Raw genomic sequence first — 20260 nt, 5'->3', positions numbered from 1 at the left:
GTGAAGTGGATTTTCAGGGGCCCATCCAGTATGTGGGTTCAAAGGTGTAAGGGGGTGCATATGACTATGAAGCAGAGCTGGCCTTCCTGCCAATGTGTAAAACAAAGGAGTACAGGAGTACAAAAAGGAATATTGTGAAGTGGATTTTCATGGGCCCATCCACCAGTATGTGGGTTCCAATGCCTAATGGGGTGCATATGATTGACTATGCAGCAGGGCTGGCCTTGCTGCCAATGTGTAAAACAAAGGAGTACAGGAGTACAAAATGCATATTGTGAAGTGGATTTTCATGGGCCCATCCAGTATGTGGGTTCCAAGGCCTAATGGGGTGCATATGACTGACTATGCAGCAGGGCTCGCCTTGCTGCCAATGGGTAAAACAAAGGCGTACGGGAGTACAAAATGCATATTTTGAAGTGGATTTTCAGGGGCCCATCCAGTATGTGGGTTCAAAAGCGTAATGGGTTCTGATGATCGCTGCTATGTAGCAGACCCGATCAGGCTATGCCAGCTTCTAGCCTCCCATGGAGGCTATTGAAGCATGGCATAAGTTAAAAAAAATGTTTTAAAAAATATGAAAAAAAAAATATATATAAAAGTTTAAATCACCCCCCTTTCGCTCCATCCAAAATAAAACAATAAAAAAATCAAACATACACATATTCAGAATTGCCCGATCTATCAATAAAAAACAGCGTAGCGATAAAAACAGCTAAACAGTGTAGCGATAAAAAAATTAAAAACGCCAGAATTACCTTTTTTTGGTCGCTGCGACATTGCATTAAAATGCAATAACGGGCGCTCAAAAGAACGTATCTGCACAAAGGTGGCATCATTAACCCCTTCATGACCCAGCCTATTTTGACCTTAGTGACCTGGCCGTTTTTTGCAATTCTGACCAGTGTCCCTTTATGAGGTAATAACTCAGGAACGCTTCAACGGATCTTACCGGTTCTGAGATTGTTTTTTCGTGACATATTTGGCTTCATGTTAGTGGTAAATTTAGGTCGATAATTTTTGCGTTATTTGTGAAAAAAATGGAAATTTGGAGAAAATTTTGAAAATTTCGCAATTTTAAAATTTTGAATTTTTATTCTGTTAAACGAGAAAGTTATGTGACATAAAATAGTTAATAAATAACATTACCCACATGTCTACTTTACATCAGCACAATTTTGGAAACCAAATTTTTTTTGCTAGGAAGTTATAAGGGTTAAAATTTGACCAGCGATTTCTCATTTTTACAACGAAATTTGCAAAACCACTTTTTTTAGGCACAACCTCACATTTGAAGTCAGTTTGAGGGGTCTATATGGCTGAAAATACCCAAAAGTGACACCATTCTAAAAACTGCACCCCTCAAGGTGCTCAAAACCACATTCAAAAAGTTTATTAACCCTTCAGGTGCTTCACAGCAGCAGAAGCACATGAAAGGAAAAAATGAACAATTAACTTTTTAGTCACAAAAATGATCTTTTAGCAACAATTTTTTATTTTCCCAAGGGTAAAAACAGAAACTGGACCCCAAAAGTTATTGTACAATTTGTCCTGAGTACGCCGATACCCCATATGTGGGGAGGGGACCACTGTTTGGGCGCACGACAGGGCTCGGAAGGGAATGAGCTCCATTTGACTTTTTCAATGAAAAATTGACTCCAATCTTTCGCGGACACCATGTCGCGTTTGGAGAGCCCCTGTGTGCCTAAAGATTGGAGCTCCCCAAGTGACCCCATTTTGGAAACTAGACCCTCCAAGGAGCTTATCTAGATGCATAGTGAGCACTTTGAACCCCCAGGTGCTTCACAAATGAAAAAGTACTTTTTTTTCACAAAAAATTTCTTTTAGCCTCAATTTTTTCTTTTTCATATGGGCAACAGGATAAAATGGATCCTAAAATGTGTTGGGCAATTTCCCCTGAGTACACCGATACCTCATATGTGGTCACAAACCACTGTTTGTGCACACTGCAAGGCTCGGAAGGGAAGGAGCGCCATTTGACTTTTGAATGAAAAATTAGCTCCAATCGTTAGCGGACACCATGTTGCGTTTGGAGGGCCCCTGTGTACCTAAAGATTGGAGCTCCTCCACATGTCACCCCATTTTAGAAACTAGACCCCCCAAGGAACTTATCTAGATGCATAGTGAGCACTTTGAACCCCCAAGTGCTTCACAAATTGATCCGTAAAAATGAAAAAGTACATTTTTCACAAAAAATTTCTTTTAGCCACAATTTGTTCATTTCCACATGGGCAGCAGGATAAAATGGATCCTAAAATTTATTGTGCAATTTCTCCTGAGTACACTGATACCTCACATGTGGGAGTAAACCATTGTTTGGGCACACGGCAGGGCTCGGAAGGGAAGGAGTGCCTTTTGACTTTTTGAATGAAAAAATTAGCTCCAATCGTTAGCGGACACCATGTCGCGTTTGGAGAGCCCCTGTGTGCCTAAATATTGGAGCTCCCCCACATATGACCCCATTTTGGAAACTAGACCTCCCATGGAACTAATCTAGATGTGTGGTGAGCACTTTGAACCCCCAAGTGCTTCACAGAAGTTTATAACGCAGAGCCGTGAAAATAAAAAAAACATTTTTCTTTCCTCAAAAATTATGTTTTAGCAAGCAATTTTTTATTTTCACAAGGGTAACAGGAGAAATTGGACCCCAATAGTTGCTGCACAGTTTGTTCTGAGTATGCTGGTACCCCAAATGTGGGGGTAAACCACTGTTTGGGCACACGTCGGCTCTCAGAAGGGAAGTAGTGATGTTTTGAAATGCAGACTTTGATGGAAGGTTCTGCGGGCGTCACGTTGCATTTGCAGAGCCCCTGAGGTGCCTAAACAGTGCAAACACCCCACAAGTGACCCCATTTTGGAAACTAGACCCCCCAAGGAACTTAACTAGATGTGTGGTGAGCACTTTGAACCCCCAAGTGCTTCACAGAAGTTTATAAAGCAGAGCCGTGAAAATAAAAAAATCATTTTTCTTTCCTCAAAAATTATGTTTTAGCAAGCAATTTTTATTTTCGCAAGGGTAACAGGAGAAATTGGACCCCAATAGTTGTTGCCCATTTTGTCCTGAGTACGCTGGTACCCCATGTGTGGGGGTAAACCACTGTTTGGGTGCACGTCAGGGCTTGGAAGGGAGGGAGCACCATTTGACTTTTTGAACGCAAGATTGGCTGGAATCAATGGTTGCGCCATGTTGCGTTTGGAGACCCCTGATGTGCCTGAACAGTGAAAACCCCTCAATTCTAACTTCAACCCCAACCCCAATACACCCCTAACCACAACACCAACACACCCGTAACCCCAATCCCAACCCTAACCACAACTTTAACCCCAACACACCCCTAACCATAACCCTAACCACAAGCCTAATCTTAACCCTATTTCCAACCCTAGCCCTAATTCCAACCCTATCTCTAATTCCAACCCTAACCCTAAGGCTATGTACCCACATTGCGGATTCGTGTGAGATTTTTCCGCACGATTTTTGAAAAATCTGCAGGTAAAAGGCACTGCATTTTACCTGCGGATTTACAGCGGATTTCCAGTGTTTTTTTGTGCGGATTTAACCTGCGGATTCCTATTGAGGAACAGGTGTAAAACGCTGCGGAATCCGCAAAAAATTGACATGCTGCGGAAAATACAATGCAGCGTTTCCGCGCAGTATTTTCCACACCATGGGCACAGTGGATTTGGTTTTCCATAGGTTTACATGGTACTGTAAACCTGATGGAAAACTGCTATGGCCAATCCGCTGTGGATCCGCAGCCAAATCCACACCGTGTGCACATAGCCTAATTCTAACCCTAACCTTAGTTCTAACCCTAGCCCTAACCCTAGTTCTAACCCTAACCCTAGTTCTAACCCTAACCCTAGTGGAAAAAAAATATATATATTTTCTTTATTTTATTATTGTCCCTAGCTATGGGGGTAATAAAGGGGGGGTTCATTTACTATTTTTTTTTTATTTTGATCACTGTGATAAGTTCTATCACAGTGATCAAAATGTACCTGGAACGAATCTGCCGGCTGGCAGATTCGGCGGGCGCACTGCGCATGCGACCGCCATTTTGGAAGATGGTGGCGCCCATGGAGAAGACGGACGGACACCGGGAGGCTCGGTAAGTATGAAAGGGGAGATCGGAGCATGAGGGGATCGGAGCACGGGGGTGGGATCGGAGCACGGGGGTGGGATCGGAGCACGGGGGGAGCGGACAGGACGGGGGAGCAGACAGGACGACGGAGGGGAGCGGAGCACAGGACGGAGGACTGGGGAGGAGATCGGTGGTGGTGGGGGCAGATCAGGGTTTCCAGCCATGGCCGACGATATTGCAGCATCGGCCATGGCTGGATTGTAATATTTCACCAGTTTTCATAGGTGAAATATTACAAATCGCTCTGATTGGCAGTTTCACTTTCAACAGCCAATCAGAGCGATCGTAGCCATGGGGGGTGAAGCCACCACCCCTGGGCTGATGTACCACTCCCCCTGTCTCTGCAGGTCGGGTGAAATTGGAGTTAACCCTTTCACTCGATCTGCAGGGACGCGATCCCTCCATGACGCCACATAGGCGTCACAGGTCGGATTGGCACCGACTTTCATGACGCCTACGTGGCGTCACAGGTCGGGAAGGGGTTAAAAACGTCAGCTCGGCACGCAAAAAAATAAGCCCTCAACTGACCCGAGATCGCGAAAAATGGAGACGCTACAGGTATCAGAAATTGGCACAATTTTTTTTTTTTTTAGCAAAGTTTTGAATTTTTTTCACCACTTAGATAAAAAATAACCTAGACATGTTTTGTGTCTATTAACTCGTAATGACCTGGAGAATCATAATGGCAGGTCAGTTTTAGCATTTAGTGAACCTAGCAAAAAAGCCAAACAAAAACAAGTGTGGGATTGCACTTTTTTTGCAATTTCACCACAATTGGAAATTTTTCCCCGTTTTCTAGTACAAGACATGGTAAAACCAATGGTGTCGTTCAAAAGTAAAACTCGTCCCACAAAAAATAAACCCTAACATGGCCATATTAATGGGAAAATAAAAAAGTTATGGCTCTGGGAAGGAGAGCGAAAAACAAAAACGCAAAAAATGAAAAAGGGCTGAGGCGTGAAGGGGTTAAATATTTGGCCTTACAGGCAAGTCATTAACCTGCAAAGGATGTACCTTGACATATTTCCCAGCAAAACCCGCTTTGGTTTCGTTTTAATGTGTTTTTTTGTAGCAGCAGGAAAAAGTGCATGAATCTCGGAAAAAAATGATTAAAGCTGTGAACTAGGAGTCAGGAATGCTTCCAGGGGTGATCCACATGATGTCCCTGTGTCATTTAAGCAGTGTTTCCATCATTTTCAGACGTTTTTAGACCTTAAAAGGACCCTCGGGGGATCGCGGTAAAAATACTCGGGTCTCCCATAGACTTGCATTGGGCTCGTTGCTCTGGTCGAGTACCCGAGTATTCCAATCTGCTCGAGCACCCGAGCATTTTAGTGCTTTCTCATTACTTCTCTTAATCCAATGAATTTGTCTGGCAGAAACATTCTTCATTATGCCTTTATCTGCATGAGCTCTGTCTGTGTTCTGTTTCAGTCACAAATCTTTTCAAAGTATGATGATCACTCTTATTATAACGCAGAGCCGTGAAAATAGAAAATAATTTTTGTCCCATAAAAAATTTTTTTAGCCCCCCAAATTTTTATTTTCCCAAGGGTAACAAGAGAAATTGGACCCCAAAAGTTGTTGTCCAATTTGTCCTGAGTACGCTGATACCCCATATGTTAGGGTAAACCCCTGATTGGGTGCAAAAGAGAGCTGAACCGCAGAATTGGCTGGAACTGAGATCGGACGCCATGTCGCGTTTGGAGAGCCCTTGATCTGCCTAAACAGTGGAAGCCCCTAATTCTAACTGAAACCCTAACCCAAACACACCCCTAACCCTAATCCCAACTCTACCCATAACCCTAACCACACCCCTAACCCTAATCCCAACCATAAATGTAATCCAAACACCAACCCTAACTTTAGCCCCAACCTTAACCCTAACTTTAGCCCCAACCCTAACTGTAGCCCTAACCCCAACCCTCATCCTAGCCCCAACCCTAACCCTTGCCCCAACACTGACCCTAACCCTAGCCCCAACCCTAACCCTAGCCCCAAACCTAACCCTAGCCCCAACCCTAATCCTAATGGGAAAATGGAAATAAATAATTTTTTTTTTAATTTTATTATTTTTCCCTAACTAAGGGGGTGATAAAGGGGGGTTTGATTTACTTTTATAGCGGGTTTTTAGCGGATTATTGTGAATGGCAGCTGTCACACACTAAAAGACAATTTTTATTGCAAAAAATAGTTTTTGCATCTCCACATTTTGAGAGCTATAATTTTTCCATATTTTGGTCCACAGAGTCATGTGAGGTCTTGTTTTTTGCAGGACGAGTTGACGTTTTTATTGGTACCATTTTCGGGCATGTGACTTTTTTTATCGCTTTTTATTCCGATTTTTGTGAGGCAGAATGACCAAAAACCAGCTATTCATGAATTTCTTTTTTTTGTGGGGGAGGGAGGCGTTTATACCATTCCACGTTTGGTAAAATTGATAAAGCAGCTTTATTCTTCGGGATAGTACGATTACAGCGATACCTCATTTGTATAATTTTTTCTGTTTTGGCGCCTTTATACGATAAAAACTATTTTATAGAAAAAAATAATTATTTTTGCATCGCTTTATTCTGAGGACTATAACTTTTTAATTTTTTCGTTGACGGGTCGTTTTTTGTGGGACAAGATGACGTTTTCAGCGGTACCATGGTTATTTATATTTTTGATCGCGTGTTACTCCACTTTTTGTTCGGCGGTATGATAATAAAGTGTTGTTTTTTGCCTCTTTTTTTTACGGTGATCACTGAAGGGGTTAACAAGTGGGACAGTGTTATAGGTCGGGTCGTTACGGACGCGACGATACTAAATATGTGTACTTTTATCGGTTTTTTTTTAGATAAAGAAATGTATTTATGGGAACAATATTTATTTTTTTTTCTTTATTTAGGATTTTTTTTTTTCACATATGTGAGTATTTTTTTTTTTTACTTTATAACATTGCCCCGGGGGGTGGGCATCATGTTATGGGGTCAGATCGCTGATCTGACACTTTGCAGAGCACTGTGTCAGATCAGCGATCTGACAGGCATTGCAGGGATGCTTGCAAGTGCTTGCTCTGAGCAGGCACTTGCAAGCCTCCTTCCTGCAGGACCCGAAAGCAGCCCTGCGGCCAAATTGGATCCGGGGCCTGCAGGGAGGAGGAGGTAGGAGACCCTCGGAGCAATGCAATCACATCGCATTGCTCCGAGGGTCTCAGGGAAGCATGCAGGGAGGCCCCTCCCTGTGCGATGCTTCCCTATGCCGCCGAACACTGCGATCATGTTTGATCGCAGTGTGCTGGGGGTTAATGTGCCAGGAGCAGTCCGTGACTGCTCCTGGCACATAGTGCCGGATGTCAGCTGCGATAGTCAGCTGACACCCGGCCACAATCGGCCGCGCTCCCCCCGTGAGTGCGGCCGATCGCATATGACGTACTATCCCATCACTGGGAATTAAGTCACAGGTCACCTCGACGGGATAGTACGTCATATGGGATTAAGGGGTTAATATATATGCAAAACTTTCTACATTTCTATTTTTTTTCAGTCAAGATGGGGTGCAGAGTGTACATTAATGAGAAAAAATAACTTTTTTGAATTTACCAAATGGCAGCAATAAAATAAAAAGTGAAAAATGTAATGGGGTCTGAATACTTTCCGTACCCACTGTATATATACTGTATATCTTCAAAAACTATGGAACTACAGTATTATACTCTATAAATATAATTACAAATAACTAAATAATACTTGGTATAACACTTTGATATAACATATAATTACAGTTTTAGCCATTTCCTAAACCAAATCTTATTTCTCGGCCAAAAATGTCCTCAAAAGCTCTATTTATCATTCCCATTTTTAAACTAGTGGATTCTTTGAAGAGCTCAGATAATTGAGTCTTCAGTTTATTACCCCCATGATGTCTCTCAGAAATCACCTGTTTCTGTCTGTCAATTCCTGTTATATGTCTTTTTACAGAGAGATCTGATCTTTGAATTTTTAACCCTTTCTATGAAATTCTGTGGACTTTTGAATCATTTGATAGGCTTATAACAAATGTGTAATTTTCTACGTATTTCATAGATTTGACATTTTTAATGAGAGTTCTGTACAACCTGTACAACCATTGAGATATGGACATGAATGTAAATGTTCAGTTTTTCCGAGCAATCCTTAATTTTTGAAGAACATCAACATCTGGACAATTATCTTTCATTTTTGCATAATTTTAACAGATTTTCCTAACTTTAATTTGGATTGGGCCTCTGAGACTTCTAAGTTGTCTAATAGTTTTAGTGGCCTTTGTAAGTCAGTTTTTATATCTCCTCCCATGTTTCCTCCATTTTTTTATGTCATCAGACACAAGGTCACCTTCAGTAGCTGTTACAGACACGTGTCTCACATCTTGTTCAATCTCCACATTAGTCAGTCCTGGTAACATCAGAAGTATCATTTGACACTATTTCTACACAGTTATTTTTGGATTTCTCTGCCACAAACTTGTGAAATATGAAGCCCAGTAGATCGTCGATCACCGCATGGGTGAAGCTCACCATCGACAGGAAGAGAGCTACAATCAAAGAGCTAATGCTTCCCCACTTCACCTTGGAGACAAAGTATGGCTAAAGAAGTGCCACCATACAGGGAAACTCGATTCACTCTGCGAAACAGAGCCCTACACAATTACAGCTCTCATATATCCAGAGTCCGATGTATATGAGGTGAAGAGACCCGGAATGGCGCCAAAGACGGTGCACAGAAGCCGCATGAAATTATGTACCAAAGAGGATCTACTGGTGATGTCCTCACCTCCTCCACAAGTCATGCCGGTCTACACACCAATTCCTACCTTGGAGCCCCCACACTGACAACCCAAAGAGGAAGAGTCACCTTTCACCTATCAATTTATCCTCCCCTGCTATCAATATGTCCCCATCTCAATTCCTGCTCATTGTTGCTCCTTTGCTAATCCCACCTGAACCAGCAGACTGTTTCATTCCTGCTCAAGAGGAAGATCAAAGGTTGAGGCGTTCAGAGCGAAGCACAATAGACACATTTCCAGCCCGCTACAGAGACTAAAAAAACATATCCATTTTCATGTGTATATTTAGTTAGTTTAGTAACGTTTCCTCCTCTGCACCTGAATAATACCATGCACTTTGCTTATTATTTGCATTATTTTCATATGCAGCCATGGACTTATTATGGACTGTTTGTTGCCACTAAATTGCCTTACCAGAGCTTTTCATATGGACTATAGTATATTGCGGAAACAGAAAGAGACTCTATTCCACACAGGCTCTTCCACCTTCATGTTTTGCAGTTGTTTATTGCATATTGCTCTCCCATATACCTGAGTATGCTTGCCTTGGTGTTGCTTTACATTACCTGTATATTTCCTTCTTTAGTAGACCTCCACTCGTGCAGTCCAGAGTGTGTCCTTCCCTTTAAGTAATCCTGGATAGTGAGTAGCTTCTGTACACTGCAGCTCACTCTCTAAGTGCCCCTCTATATTATCCCCTGCGTTTGTGAGCTGTAATTCTCCATTTCTAGTCACCTCCATTTTAGATGCAATGCATTTCTCATTTGCTGTGTTCTGGGGCCATCTAATGGTGAAAGTGTACAATGACTCATAATTATTGTTTAGTAAGGATCTGAGACGGGAATTCAGTGTCCTATTGGCCAGCTCCTAGTCACATGGTCAATAGGAGGAGCTGTTTTCCAGGCAAGTCTAGAATGTTCTTTAGTCTGAGGGATGCCTTCAGAGAGAGCAGAACACACGTGGAGGATTTTCACTACAAGATCTCCTGCAGGCCTAAGAGCATGGGTTCCCTCTCTAACCTATACAGACATCATTCTAAAGTATTTCTGACTGGATTTACCACATTTGTTTTACATTCCCCTATAAGTACTTGTGCACGTGCCGTGACACACTGTGGAGTGTACCCCGAGTACAGGTCTGTAACCTCTAATTGCTGCGTCTACCTCCTTCTGTATACTACCAAAAGACACTGTCCTGAAAGCTCCAGACCCCAATCACATCTCTAAATGTGAACTGTAATTAATAATAATCTTTATTTATATAGCGCCAACATAGTTAGTAAGTAACATAGTAACATAGTTAGTAAGGCCGAAAAAAGACATTTGTCCATCCAGTTCAGCCTATTATTCCATCATAATAAATCCCCAGATCTACGTCCTTCTACAGAACCTAATTGTATGATACAATATTGTTCTGCTCCAGGAAGACATCCAGGCCTCTCTTGAACCCCTCGACTGAGTTCGCCATCACCACCTCCTCAGGCAAGCAATTCCAGATTCTCACTGCCCTAACAGTAAAGAATCCTCTTCTATGTTGGTGGAAAAACCTTCTCTCCTCCAGACGCAAAGAATGCCCCCTTGTGCCCGTCACCTTCCTTGGTATAAACAGATCCTCAGCGAGATATTTGTATTGTCCCTCATATACTTATACATGGTTATTAGATCGCCCCTCAGTCGTCTTTTTTCTAGACTAAATAATCCTAATTTCGCTAATCTATCTGGGTATTGTAGTTCTCCCATCCCCTTTATTAATTTTGTTGCCCTCCTTTGTACTCTCTCTAGTTCCATTATATCCTTCCTGAGCACCGGTGCCCAAAACTGGACACAGTACTCCAAACATATTCCGCAGCGCTTTACAGTTTAACAGTTTCGAACACAAAAGTCATAAGTAACAACGTTAACAATACAATAATTAAAGCAAAATAAGACGACCCTGCTCGTGAGAGCTTACAATCTACAATGTAATTGCTATGGACTACCCCTGAGAGACTGTTCCTTATTTGTCCTAAGTTATAATTCCTGTTCCTGCTGAAGTAAAAGCAACTGCTATCCCCGAGACCGGTGTGTGTCATTATGCCTTCGGCTGCAGGCCCCGTGTGGGGGTGGATAGCAGGGAACGTTCGGCCTGGTCATTACATACTCAATTATGAGCAAGATTTTTTCTTGCTAAAAGTGTCTCTTAGAGGCAAAAAAATATGTAGAATGCTGTAGATAAGCCCCTGATGCTGGTGGGCTTAGCTCACCCTTGATTTTGGGGGTGACAGTTTCCCTTTAAGCATGGTGGGGTAAATATTATACATTAGGGGTGCTTTTCTGCAAAAATTAAGTAAGCTACCCACTTGCAGATAGATCCTGGGTGTGGGTGATCTCTTTGCAGACTTGCACTTCCATAGTTTGAGCACGAAAGCAGAGATACTGACCGATGGTGAGGGATATACACCTGCGGCGAGATTTTGGGGGCCTTTCCCTTTCTCAAGCCTTATTACTAACTTGCCCAGTGGCTGCATGCAGCTGAACACTTCTGGGAAAAATTTACATTATTATCACTGGCAGCATTCGGCTTCAGTCAGAGGGGCGGTGCTAGCACTGATTCAGTCACCGCTCTGAGTACACAGAGCAGTGGCTATAACTGCACCCCGACACTGACTGGCCACCGGTCCCAATGCAGAACCAGTGTCAGTCTGGCCGGGGGCACGGTTAAAGCCTCAGAGTGGTGAATGAAACCGCACCAGCGACGCCCCTTTCACTAAAACTGAATGCTATTAGGAATAACGTTCATTTCCTCCCGCAGCGCTCGGCTATCTATAGGCACTAATCAAGTAGTAATGCAATTAGCCTGCAGATTGCACCCCTATCTGCAGGTTAATAGCATTTTGCTGGTGACAGGTTCCCTTTTAAGAGTTGATTTCCAAGCAAAACATTTCCCACATTAAGAACATGAAAAAGACTTTTCCCCTGTGTGACTGCTCTGGTGACGAAGAAGAGATGATTTCTTCACAAAATATTTTCCACATTCTGAACAGAAAAAAGGCTTTTCCCCTGAGTGGGTTCTCTGGTGGCCATCAAGATACGCTTTCCGGGTAAAACATTTTCCACATTCTGAACAGGTAAAAGGCTTCTCACCTGTGTGGGATCTCTGGTGGCCATCAAGATACGATTTCCGGGTAAAACATTTCCCACATTCTGAACAGAAAAAAGGCTTCTCCCCTGTGTGGGTTCTCTGGTGCTTAACAAAATCTGATTTCTCGTTAAAACATTTCCCACATTCTGAGCATGAGAATGGCTTCTCCCCTGTATGGGCTCTCTGGTGTCTATCAAGATGAGCTTTCCGGTTAAAACATTTGCCACATTCTGAACATAAAAAGGGCTTCTTCCCTGTGTGGGTTCTCTGGTGGCCATCAAGATACGCTTTCAGGTTAAAACATTTCCCACATTCTGAACATGAAAAAGGCTTCTCCCCGGTGTGGGTTCTTTGGTGTATAATAACAGATGATTTCCAGATAAAACATTTCCCACATTCTGAACATGAAAAAGGCTTCTCCCCTGTGTGGGTTCTCAGGTGACCATCAAGAAGCTTTTTCCGGATAAAACATTTCTTACATTCTGAACATGAAAAAGGCTTCTCACCGGTGTGGGTTCTTTGGTGTATAATAACATCTGATTTACTTTTAAAACATTTCCCACATTCTGAACATGAAAAAGGCTTCTCCCCTGTGTGGGTTCTCTGGTGGCTATCAAGATGCGCTTTCCGGCTAAAACATTTCAGACATTCTGAACATGAGAAAAGCTTCTCCCCTGTGTGAATTTTCTGATGTCTGTTAAAACCTGATTGGTCTGTATAACATTTCCCACATTCTGAACATGAGAATGGCTTCTCCCCTGTGTGGGTTCTCTTGTGTCTATCAAGATGAGCTTTCTGGTTAAAACATTTCCCACATTCTGAACATGAAAAAGGCTTCTTCCCTGTGTGAGTTCTCTTGTGACTAACAAGACTTGATTTCCGGTTAAAAAATTTCCTACAAATGGAACAAGAAAATCTATTATCCGCTGTGTGAATTTTTTGATGTTTAAGAAAACACTTTTTGAAGGGAAAACTGTTTCCATGTTCTGAATGTGAAAATGGCTTCTTTCTTCTTATTTTTTTAATGCTTATTTTGTGAGTTTGATTTTCCTTAGCAGTCGGTAATGAATCAGAAGACATGACCTGTTTCAAAGGATCAGATGATTGATCTTTGCTATGAAGGGATGATGGTATATCTGGAGTAATGGCATTCTCTTCAATAGAATCCTGTTTGATCTCAAAATCATCTGATTCAAAAATTGAAGATGTCAGCTGTCCTTCTGATCTCCTGGTACAGTCATCTGCCAAGAATAAAACCAATTATTATTTATGAGTAAAATATCCTTGAATTTTTTTTTTTTTTTTACCATGTCTACTTAAATTGTCTGTAAAAATGGCAAGTTATGTAAAAAAAATATTGCATTCACAAGACAATGGCAGTTCACAGTCTAATAAAAAAAACCTCATAGCATGAACCAGTAGAGTGTGGTGCTCAACTGTTTGTTCATTGTTCATTCTGCCTCACAAATATGGAATAAAAAGCCACTAAACAATGTTATGTAGGTGAAAATAATACCAATAAAAACTTCTACTCTCACAAAAAACAAGTCCCCACTCAGGTCCATCATTTGTCAATGGAAAAACAGAAGTTTCCATATTAATAGTGGCTCAAAGGCTCTTGAAAAGCAAAAAGGCTTCCATAACCCAATTCAGCAATATCTGCTCTCCCATAGTAAAATCTCCCCCTCGCTTCTGAGCCTTGCAGTGTGCCCAAACCACATTTAGCATCCATGTATTTGGAATAAAATAGCAAATGTGCAATTTTCACACTTCAACTGTAGCAATATGTTATATGTTCATGTGGCCTCTAGGGGTCTCCCTACTTTTATGTGTGTTCTATATTCTTTGTTTGGAACTTGTATGATGTTGTTGTACTCGGAATTCATGTAATGGAGGTTGAGACATGATGTGAATGAAGAGCCTGGAGATACTCACAGAGTGTGATTTATGACAGGATTCATCAAACAGAACATGGTGGCAGCCGGGCACAGAACCTGCAAATTCTTAGAGCTTATATGAGGCTGGAACTGCACAGATCACTGCAACTGTAAGTACAGATTCCCTGACAGTACAGAAAAATGGAGACTGGTCTGAAGCCCCCTCAGAGACTGGATGTCACTTCATGTAATCTGTCCCAGACTTGGAGACATTGGAAGGAAGAGTTTACACTGTATGTGGATCTGACTGTGGGCCCCACTGATGACAAACGGAAAGTAAAGCTGCTTTATTACCTAATTGGGGAAAATGGCAGAGAATTAGCGCACACCTTGCTCCCAGACACAGACAACCTCCTCCTAGCAGACATTGTGCAGGCATTTGATAAACACTGTGACCCAAAGAAGAATGAGACAGTGGAAAGATATAAGTTTTTCACAAGACATCAGGAGGATGGTGAAAATGTGGACAGATATCTGACAGAGCTGAGGAGACGTGCAGAAACATGTGGCTTTGGAGAGATCAGGGACAGTCTAATCAAGGACAGAATGGTGTGTGGCATAAAGGACAGTCATCTCAAAGAAAGATTACTGAGAGAGGAAGACATGACTTTAGAGAAATGTATGCAAATCTGCAGGGCTGCTGAGCTCACAAAGCACAGCCTGAAGATGATGGCAGGCACCAGTGAGAATGATGATGACAAGGTACATGCAGTATCTATGAAAGGAAAGACAGGACCAGACTACCCTATAAACACTGTCCACTGCAAGTATTGTGGGAAAAGACATAAGAGAGACAAAACCAAGTGTCCAGCATATGGGGAAACCTGCAGGTCATGTGGCAAGAAGAATCATTCCTCTGCTGTCTGCAGGCAAGGAAGAGGCAAACAGTACAGACAGCTCCACACTGTGACACCAGACACTGACAGTGCAGAGGACATTACATGGCTACAAATGCAGTCTACAACAGAGAAAGTCAATGTAGTCGGGCAGTCAGTAGTGAAGGATGCCAAGCAGCTTTATGCAACATTCTTGTTGGATGAGAAGCCCATTAGATTTCAGCTGGATTGTGGAGCAAGCTGCAATGTAATTTCATTTGATCTGCTAAACAAACAGGTTTCTATTGAGCCAACTGACAAGGTACTGGTGATGTACAACAAAAGTGTTCTGAAACCAATGGGGACATGTAAGCTAAAAATACGAAACCCATGTAACAGAAAGAGTTATAGAGTTGAATTTACCGTGTTACGGGGTGGCAACCATGTACCATTACTGGGAGTAAAAGCAGTTCAGGCAATGGACTTAATAAAAGTACAGTCTCAGAACATTATGTCTGTTGAAGTTGCCCAGGATATACAAAATCCAAAACTAAATGCAGAGCACAACTTGGACATGCAGAAAATAAAAGCAGAGTATGCTGATGTATTTGAAGGTGATGGATGCTTTGAAGGTAAATATAGGCTAGAAATTGACAACACAGTGCAGCCCACCAGATTACCTACAAGAAGAGTGACTGTAGCTTTAATGCAACCGCTGAAAGTAGAACTGCAAGATCTACAGAGAAGAGGCATGATAGCACCAGTCCATAAGAGCACAGATTGGATCAGCAGTTTGGTCATAGTGCAGAAACCATCGGGCAAGTTAAGAATATGTATTGATCCTAAGCCACTCAACAAGGCGCTGAAACGAAATCATTACCCAATGCCAACATTAGATGATGTTCTACCAGATTTATCAAAGGCTAAAATATTTTCTGTATGTGATGTAAAAAATGGATTCTGGCATGTGGCCCTGACTGAAGATTCAAGTTTATTGACAACATTTTCTTCACCATTTGGACGCTTTAAATAGCTGAAAATGCCCATGGGACTAAAACCTGCTCCAGAGATATTCCAGCAGAAATTGATGCAGGCTTTGGAAGGACTTACTGGAGTGAAGACAATAGCGGATGATATCCTAGTAGTGGGAGAAGGTGAAAATATGGAATCTGCAATCAAGGATCACGATCAGAAGATGATACAATTTTTGGACAGATGCAGAGAAAAAAACATAAAGCTGAATTTGGACAAATTCAAATTGAAAATGACAGAAGTACCAGCAGACAGACATCGTGGGTGCAGATGGCCGCCATCTTAGGGGCCTGGAAGACCCGACCATCGGGGTGAACTGCTGCACTACCCGGCAGCTGCTGGAAGCAGGTAGGAGTGGAGCCTGACAGTGCCCTTTCCCTGGAGCTGTGTGCCTGCCGAGGACTGTACAACCTGCAACAACTGTGAGCACATTGTCCCCCTCCCCCTCCTACATCGTCCGTCACTGCAGTGAGGCAGAGACTGTTCTGCGGGGTTCCCAGACTTACACGACGGAGAGACTGCAGCGCCTCCTCCCCCCAACAAGGACTTAATCCTGAAGGAGGCACAAAGGAGAGAGTCACTTGGAGGTTTGGACGGGGGTAGTGTGTACGGACAGACTGGACCCTTCCCCCCTCCTCTCACGGGAGAGCTACCCGGTGCAGGACAGTGAAGACTGTGCTAATCCCCTCTGCCTGAAAGTCACCTAACGCATCAGCTATCAGTCTGTGGCTGGGGGGGGATAAGATCATCACACGCACAGGACTCACTGTGGAGCAGATTCGCTGGGGTGGGGGCTGTGTGTAGAAAAGTGATTATAAACTTAATCCCTGCAGGAGTTATTGATGAGGGCGTGCTGCTTGCATGACTGTTGCCTGATCACTGTCTGACAGAGGATCTGTTAACCCTTGTGGTACCGGTTGCTGCACAACCTTTTTTGCACTGTTCAGAGACTGTTACAGGGCCGCATGTGATTCACCAGAATGAACTGAAAGTGCTTCCGAGTTCAGTAATAATCCACGCAATGGAAAGTTTTGTAACCCTTTGTTAGATGATTTGAAGTTCCGTGAGCAGAGACATGGGGTAGAAGGTCGTACAGTTCTCCGAAGCCGCCACATAAGTCTCATCTTTTTGATATTGCTAATCTAATGGAAAAGTTTCTTACAGTACCTGTGTATAATATGGCACCCAAACCACCAAAAAAGACCACAGACCTTACCAGCAAGGACAAGACAATGGCTTAGCCTACTCCATCACCTCCTAAACATGCAGATACAGGCTCGCCCTCATCTGGGCAATCTGCCAAAGTATACCCCCAGAACAACTCAGGGCAGACCAAAGCCGACACTCTGGCTCTGGATGTTTCACGTATTCTAATGCCCATGTTTGACAAGAAATTCGATGAATTACGGGACTCAATCACAGCAGTGCTGGCGCAGGTCACGACTCTATCACATACAGTGGGGAACCTGGAGGCTCGCACTCAGACATGTGAAACATCAACCGCAGAGCTCCATCGGATGCTTGCACAACAACAGGAGGAAATCAAGCAACTGAGGGAGCACAATGATGATTTGGAAAACCGCAGCCGAAGAAATAATCTACGATTTGTGGGTATCCCAGAAACCATCAGAGGAGAGGACCTTACTCTTTTCCTGACCAAAGATTTGCCTGCAGCTCTGGAACTCTCCTTCCCACAATACCCCCCACTGCTTGAAAGGGCTCACCGTATAGGGGACACCATGCCAGCAGACAACAAAAAACCGAGACCTGCAATAGCCAAATTCTTGCACTACGTGTCTAAGGAAGCAATCCTTAGAGCATATCGACAAAAACGCAATGTCTCAGTCCGAGGTCTCAAGATCTTAATTTTTCAGGACTTTTCAAAACAGGTCTCGGACAAGAGAAAATTATTTACGCCTGTGTGCTCCTATCTGGCTTATTCGCCAAGAGGACACTGGCTAGGAGAAATTATAGGGTGTTAAGCATCTAGCTTGAGATTATTGCAATATTCTGCCCTGTATGCTCACGACTTCAAATTAATGTTTTAATATGTTATAACTGATGTTTTTCTATCATAGGTTTGTTCTTATGTTGTTTTTACCCTTGTGTGGACTCCCCTTTCCCCCCCCGCCAACACGCGACTCCGTGTGCCTTACCGACTTCCTGGAGGGTCCTGCTCGCTGGGACAGGGAGCACAGGATCCAGAGGCAGGATTTTCAGCATTTTGAGACGCCCAGGACTGGGGTAGGATGAGTAACATAACACTTAATACACAGCCATACATTTTTGTGTCTTGGAATGTGGCGGGCCTGAATTCCCCGATTAAACGCAAACGGGTCCTCACACACCTAAAAAGGCTGAAGCCCGATGTGGTCTTCTTACAGGAGACTCACTGGAGGCAAGGGGATGATAACAATTTGAGAGCACCTTGGATTCAGCATTGCTATACAGCGCCGTTTGTTTCCAAGTCGCGCGGAGTGGCGATTTTGCTGGGGAATTCTCTGCCTTACACCTTGCTTGATGAGTACTCAGACACGGAGGGATGGTTTTTATATCTTGCGATCCAAATTGGAAACACAGTATACACACTATTGAATATCTATGCTCCAAACTACCCCAATACTACTTTCTTTTCAGAGTTATATCAATTTATTCTGACAAAGCGTACAGATAATTTAATTGTGGGCGGCGACTTTAATGCTGTCCTTGCTCCACACCTGGATAGGTCTTCCTCGGCTCCCCATGATAAACAAGCTACTTCAATCATCTTAAAGATTATGCAACACACTGGGTTGTGTGACCCGTGGCGAGTGCTCCATACCACGGAAAGGGATTACACATTCTACTCGAGGGTCCATGATACCCATTCTAGGATAGATTACTTCCTAGTAGCAGAAGCTCTATTTGAAAGGATATCAGAAACCACAATAGAGACTATCATGATATCGGATCACGCGCCAATTAGAATGCAACTGGGGATGGAGCCTCCGAGGGGCTTTTTGGCGCCCTGGAGGTTTCCATCCTACTTGGTTAACTCAGAGGATTTCAAACAGTTCCTCCAGATCCACTGGAACAACTTTTTGGACGATAACATGTCCTCATCTTCGGATACCTCACTGATGTGGCGCACATCTAAGGCCGTCATGAGGGGCCATGTCATTTCATACATGATACATCAAAAAAAGGAAAGGAGAGCTAGGTATAATCTTCTTCACACTGACCTGCTAACCACACACCAGGCGTACTTGAGAGACCCTACAGACATTAATAAACAAAATTACTTTTCCGCTAAACAACTGCTAGATGCTTTCACTATCGCTCAAGCAACCAGGAATATAGAGTTCACGAAAAATCATTACCATAGATGGGGGGGGAAGACGGGTAGTTTACTGGCCCGCCTGACTAAGCCGCATGCCTCCAAGCGCACAATTCTCCAGATTCAACAACCTGAAAGTAACCGACTGGTCACCTCGCCACTTGAGATACAACAAGCGTTTATAACATATTATACCACACTTTATAAAGAGAGACCGTATGACTCCCAGGGTGTATGGGACTTAATTTCCTCAGTGGAGCCCACAAAGATAACAGCAGAGCAGAGAGATTTCTTGTCTGCCCCGATAACCATTGAGGAGGTGCAATCAACGATTAAATCTTTCCACAATAATAAGTCTCCGGGACCTGATGGTCTGACCATAGAATATTATAAGCTTTTACAACCGTATATTACCCCTATCCTAGTGGATATACTCAATGATATTTATCTTAAAGGAGAGGTGGTGGAGGGCTTTCATGAGGCCCACACAATTCTTATACCCAAGCCAAATAAAGACCCCCTTGATGTAGCCTCCTTTCGCCCTATTTCACTAATGAATGTGGATTACAAACTTTTAGCTAAGATACTGGCGAATAGAATGCAGGTATTTCTACCACAGGTATTGACACCCTCTCAATTGGGGTTTACGAGGGGACGACACTCGACCTTGGGGGTCCGATTGGCGGTGGCGGCTACGGTTATGGCCAAACAACAAAATTATCCCCGGACAATGCTTCTCAGCCTTGACACGGAGAAAGCGTTTGATTCGATCTCATGGAAATTTTTAAATACAGTACTACGATACAGGGGTTTTGGAGAGACTTTCCTGGGATTCCTACAGAATATTCAACGTGGCGCGGCTACTAGACTGTGGGTGAACAACTTGATGTCTCCTCAGATTAATTTGAAAAGAGGAGCCAGACAGGGATGCCCGATATCGCCCTTATTGTTCAACCTGGCTTTGGACCCTCTCTTACAGTATCTCCACGACTGGACAGGTCTTGAGGGCATACGATATGGGGCGACAGAACTTAAGATTGTGGCCTTTGCCGATGAGTTATTGATTTTCTT

The 20260-nt window shown here is 43.1% G+C and overlaps 1 protein-coding gene across 1 annotated transcript in view; it reads right to left on the bottom strand.

Moving 5' to 3' along the window:
- Positions 1-7583: 7583 nt before the first annotated feature.
- The window catches only part of LOC138663673 (oocyte zinc finger protein XlCOF6-like), a 70698-nt gene continuing 58021 nt past the window's right edge, over positions 7584-20260 (bottom strand). Inside the window, exon 7 of the mRNA XM_069749960.1 lies at positions 7584-13330. Coding sequence (XP_069606061.1) covers positions 11898-13330 — 1433 coding nt within the window. The 3' untranslated portion in view covers positions 7584-11897. The remainder of the gene's footprint in view (positions 13331-20260) is intronic.

The sequence above is a fragment of the Ranitomeya imitator genome, chromosome 2 (genome assembly GCF_032444005.1).
Source record: "Ranitomeya imitator isolate aRanImi1 chromosome 2, aRanImi1.pri, whole genome shotgun sequence".
Taxonomy (NCBI): Eukaryota; Metazoa; Chordata; class Amphibia; order Anura; family Dendrobatidae; genus Ranitomeya; species Ranitomeya imitator.
This window is presented reverse-complemented; position numbering and strand designations above follow the sequence as displayed.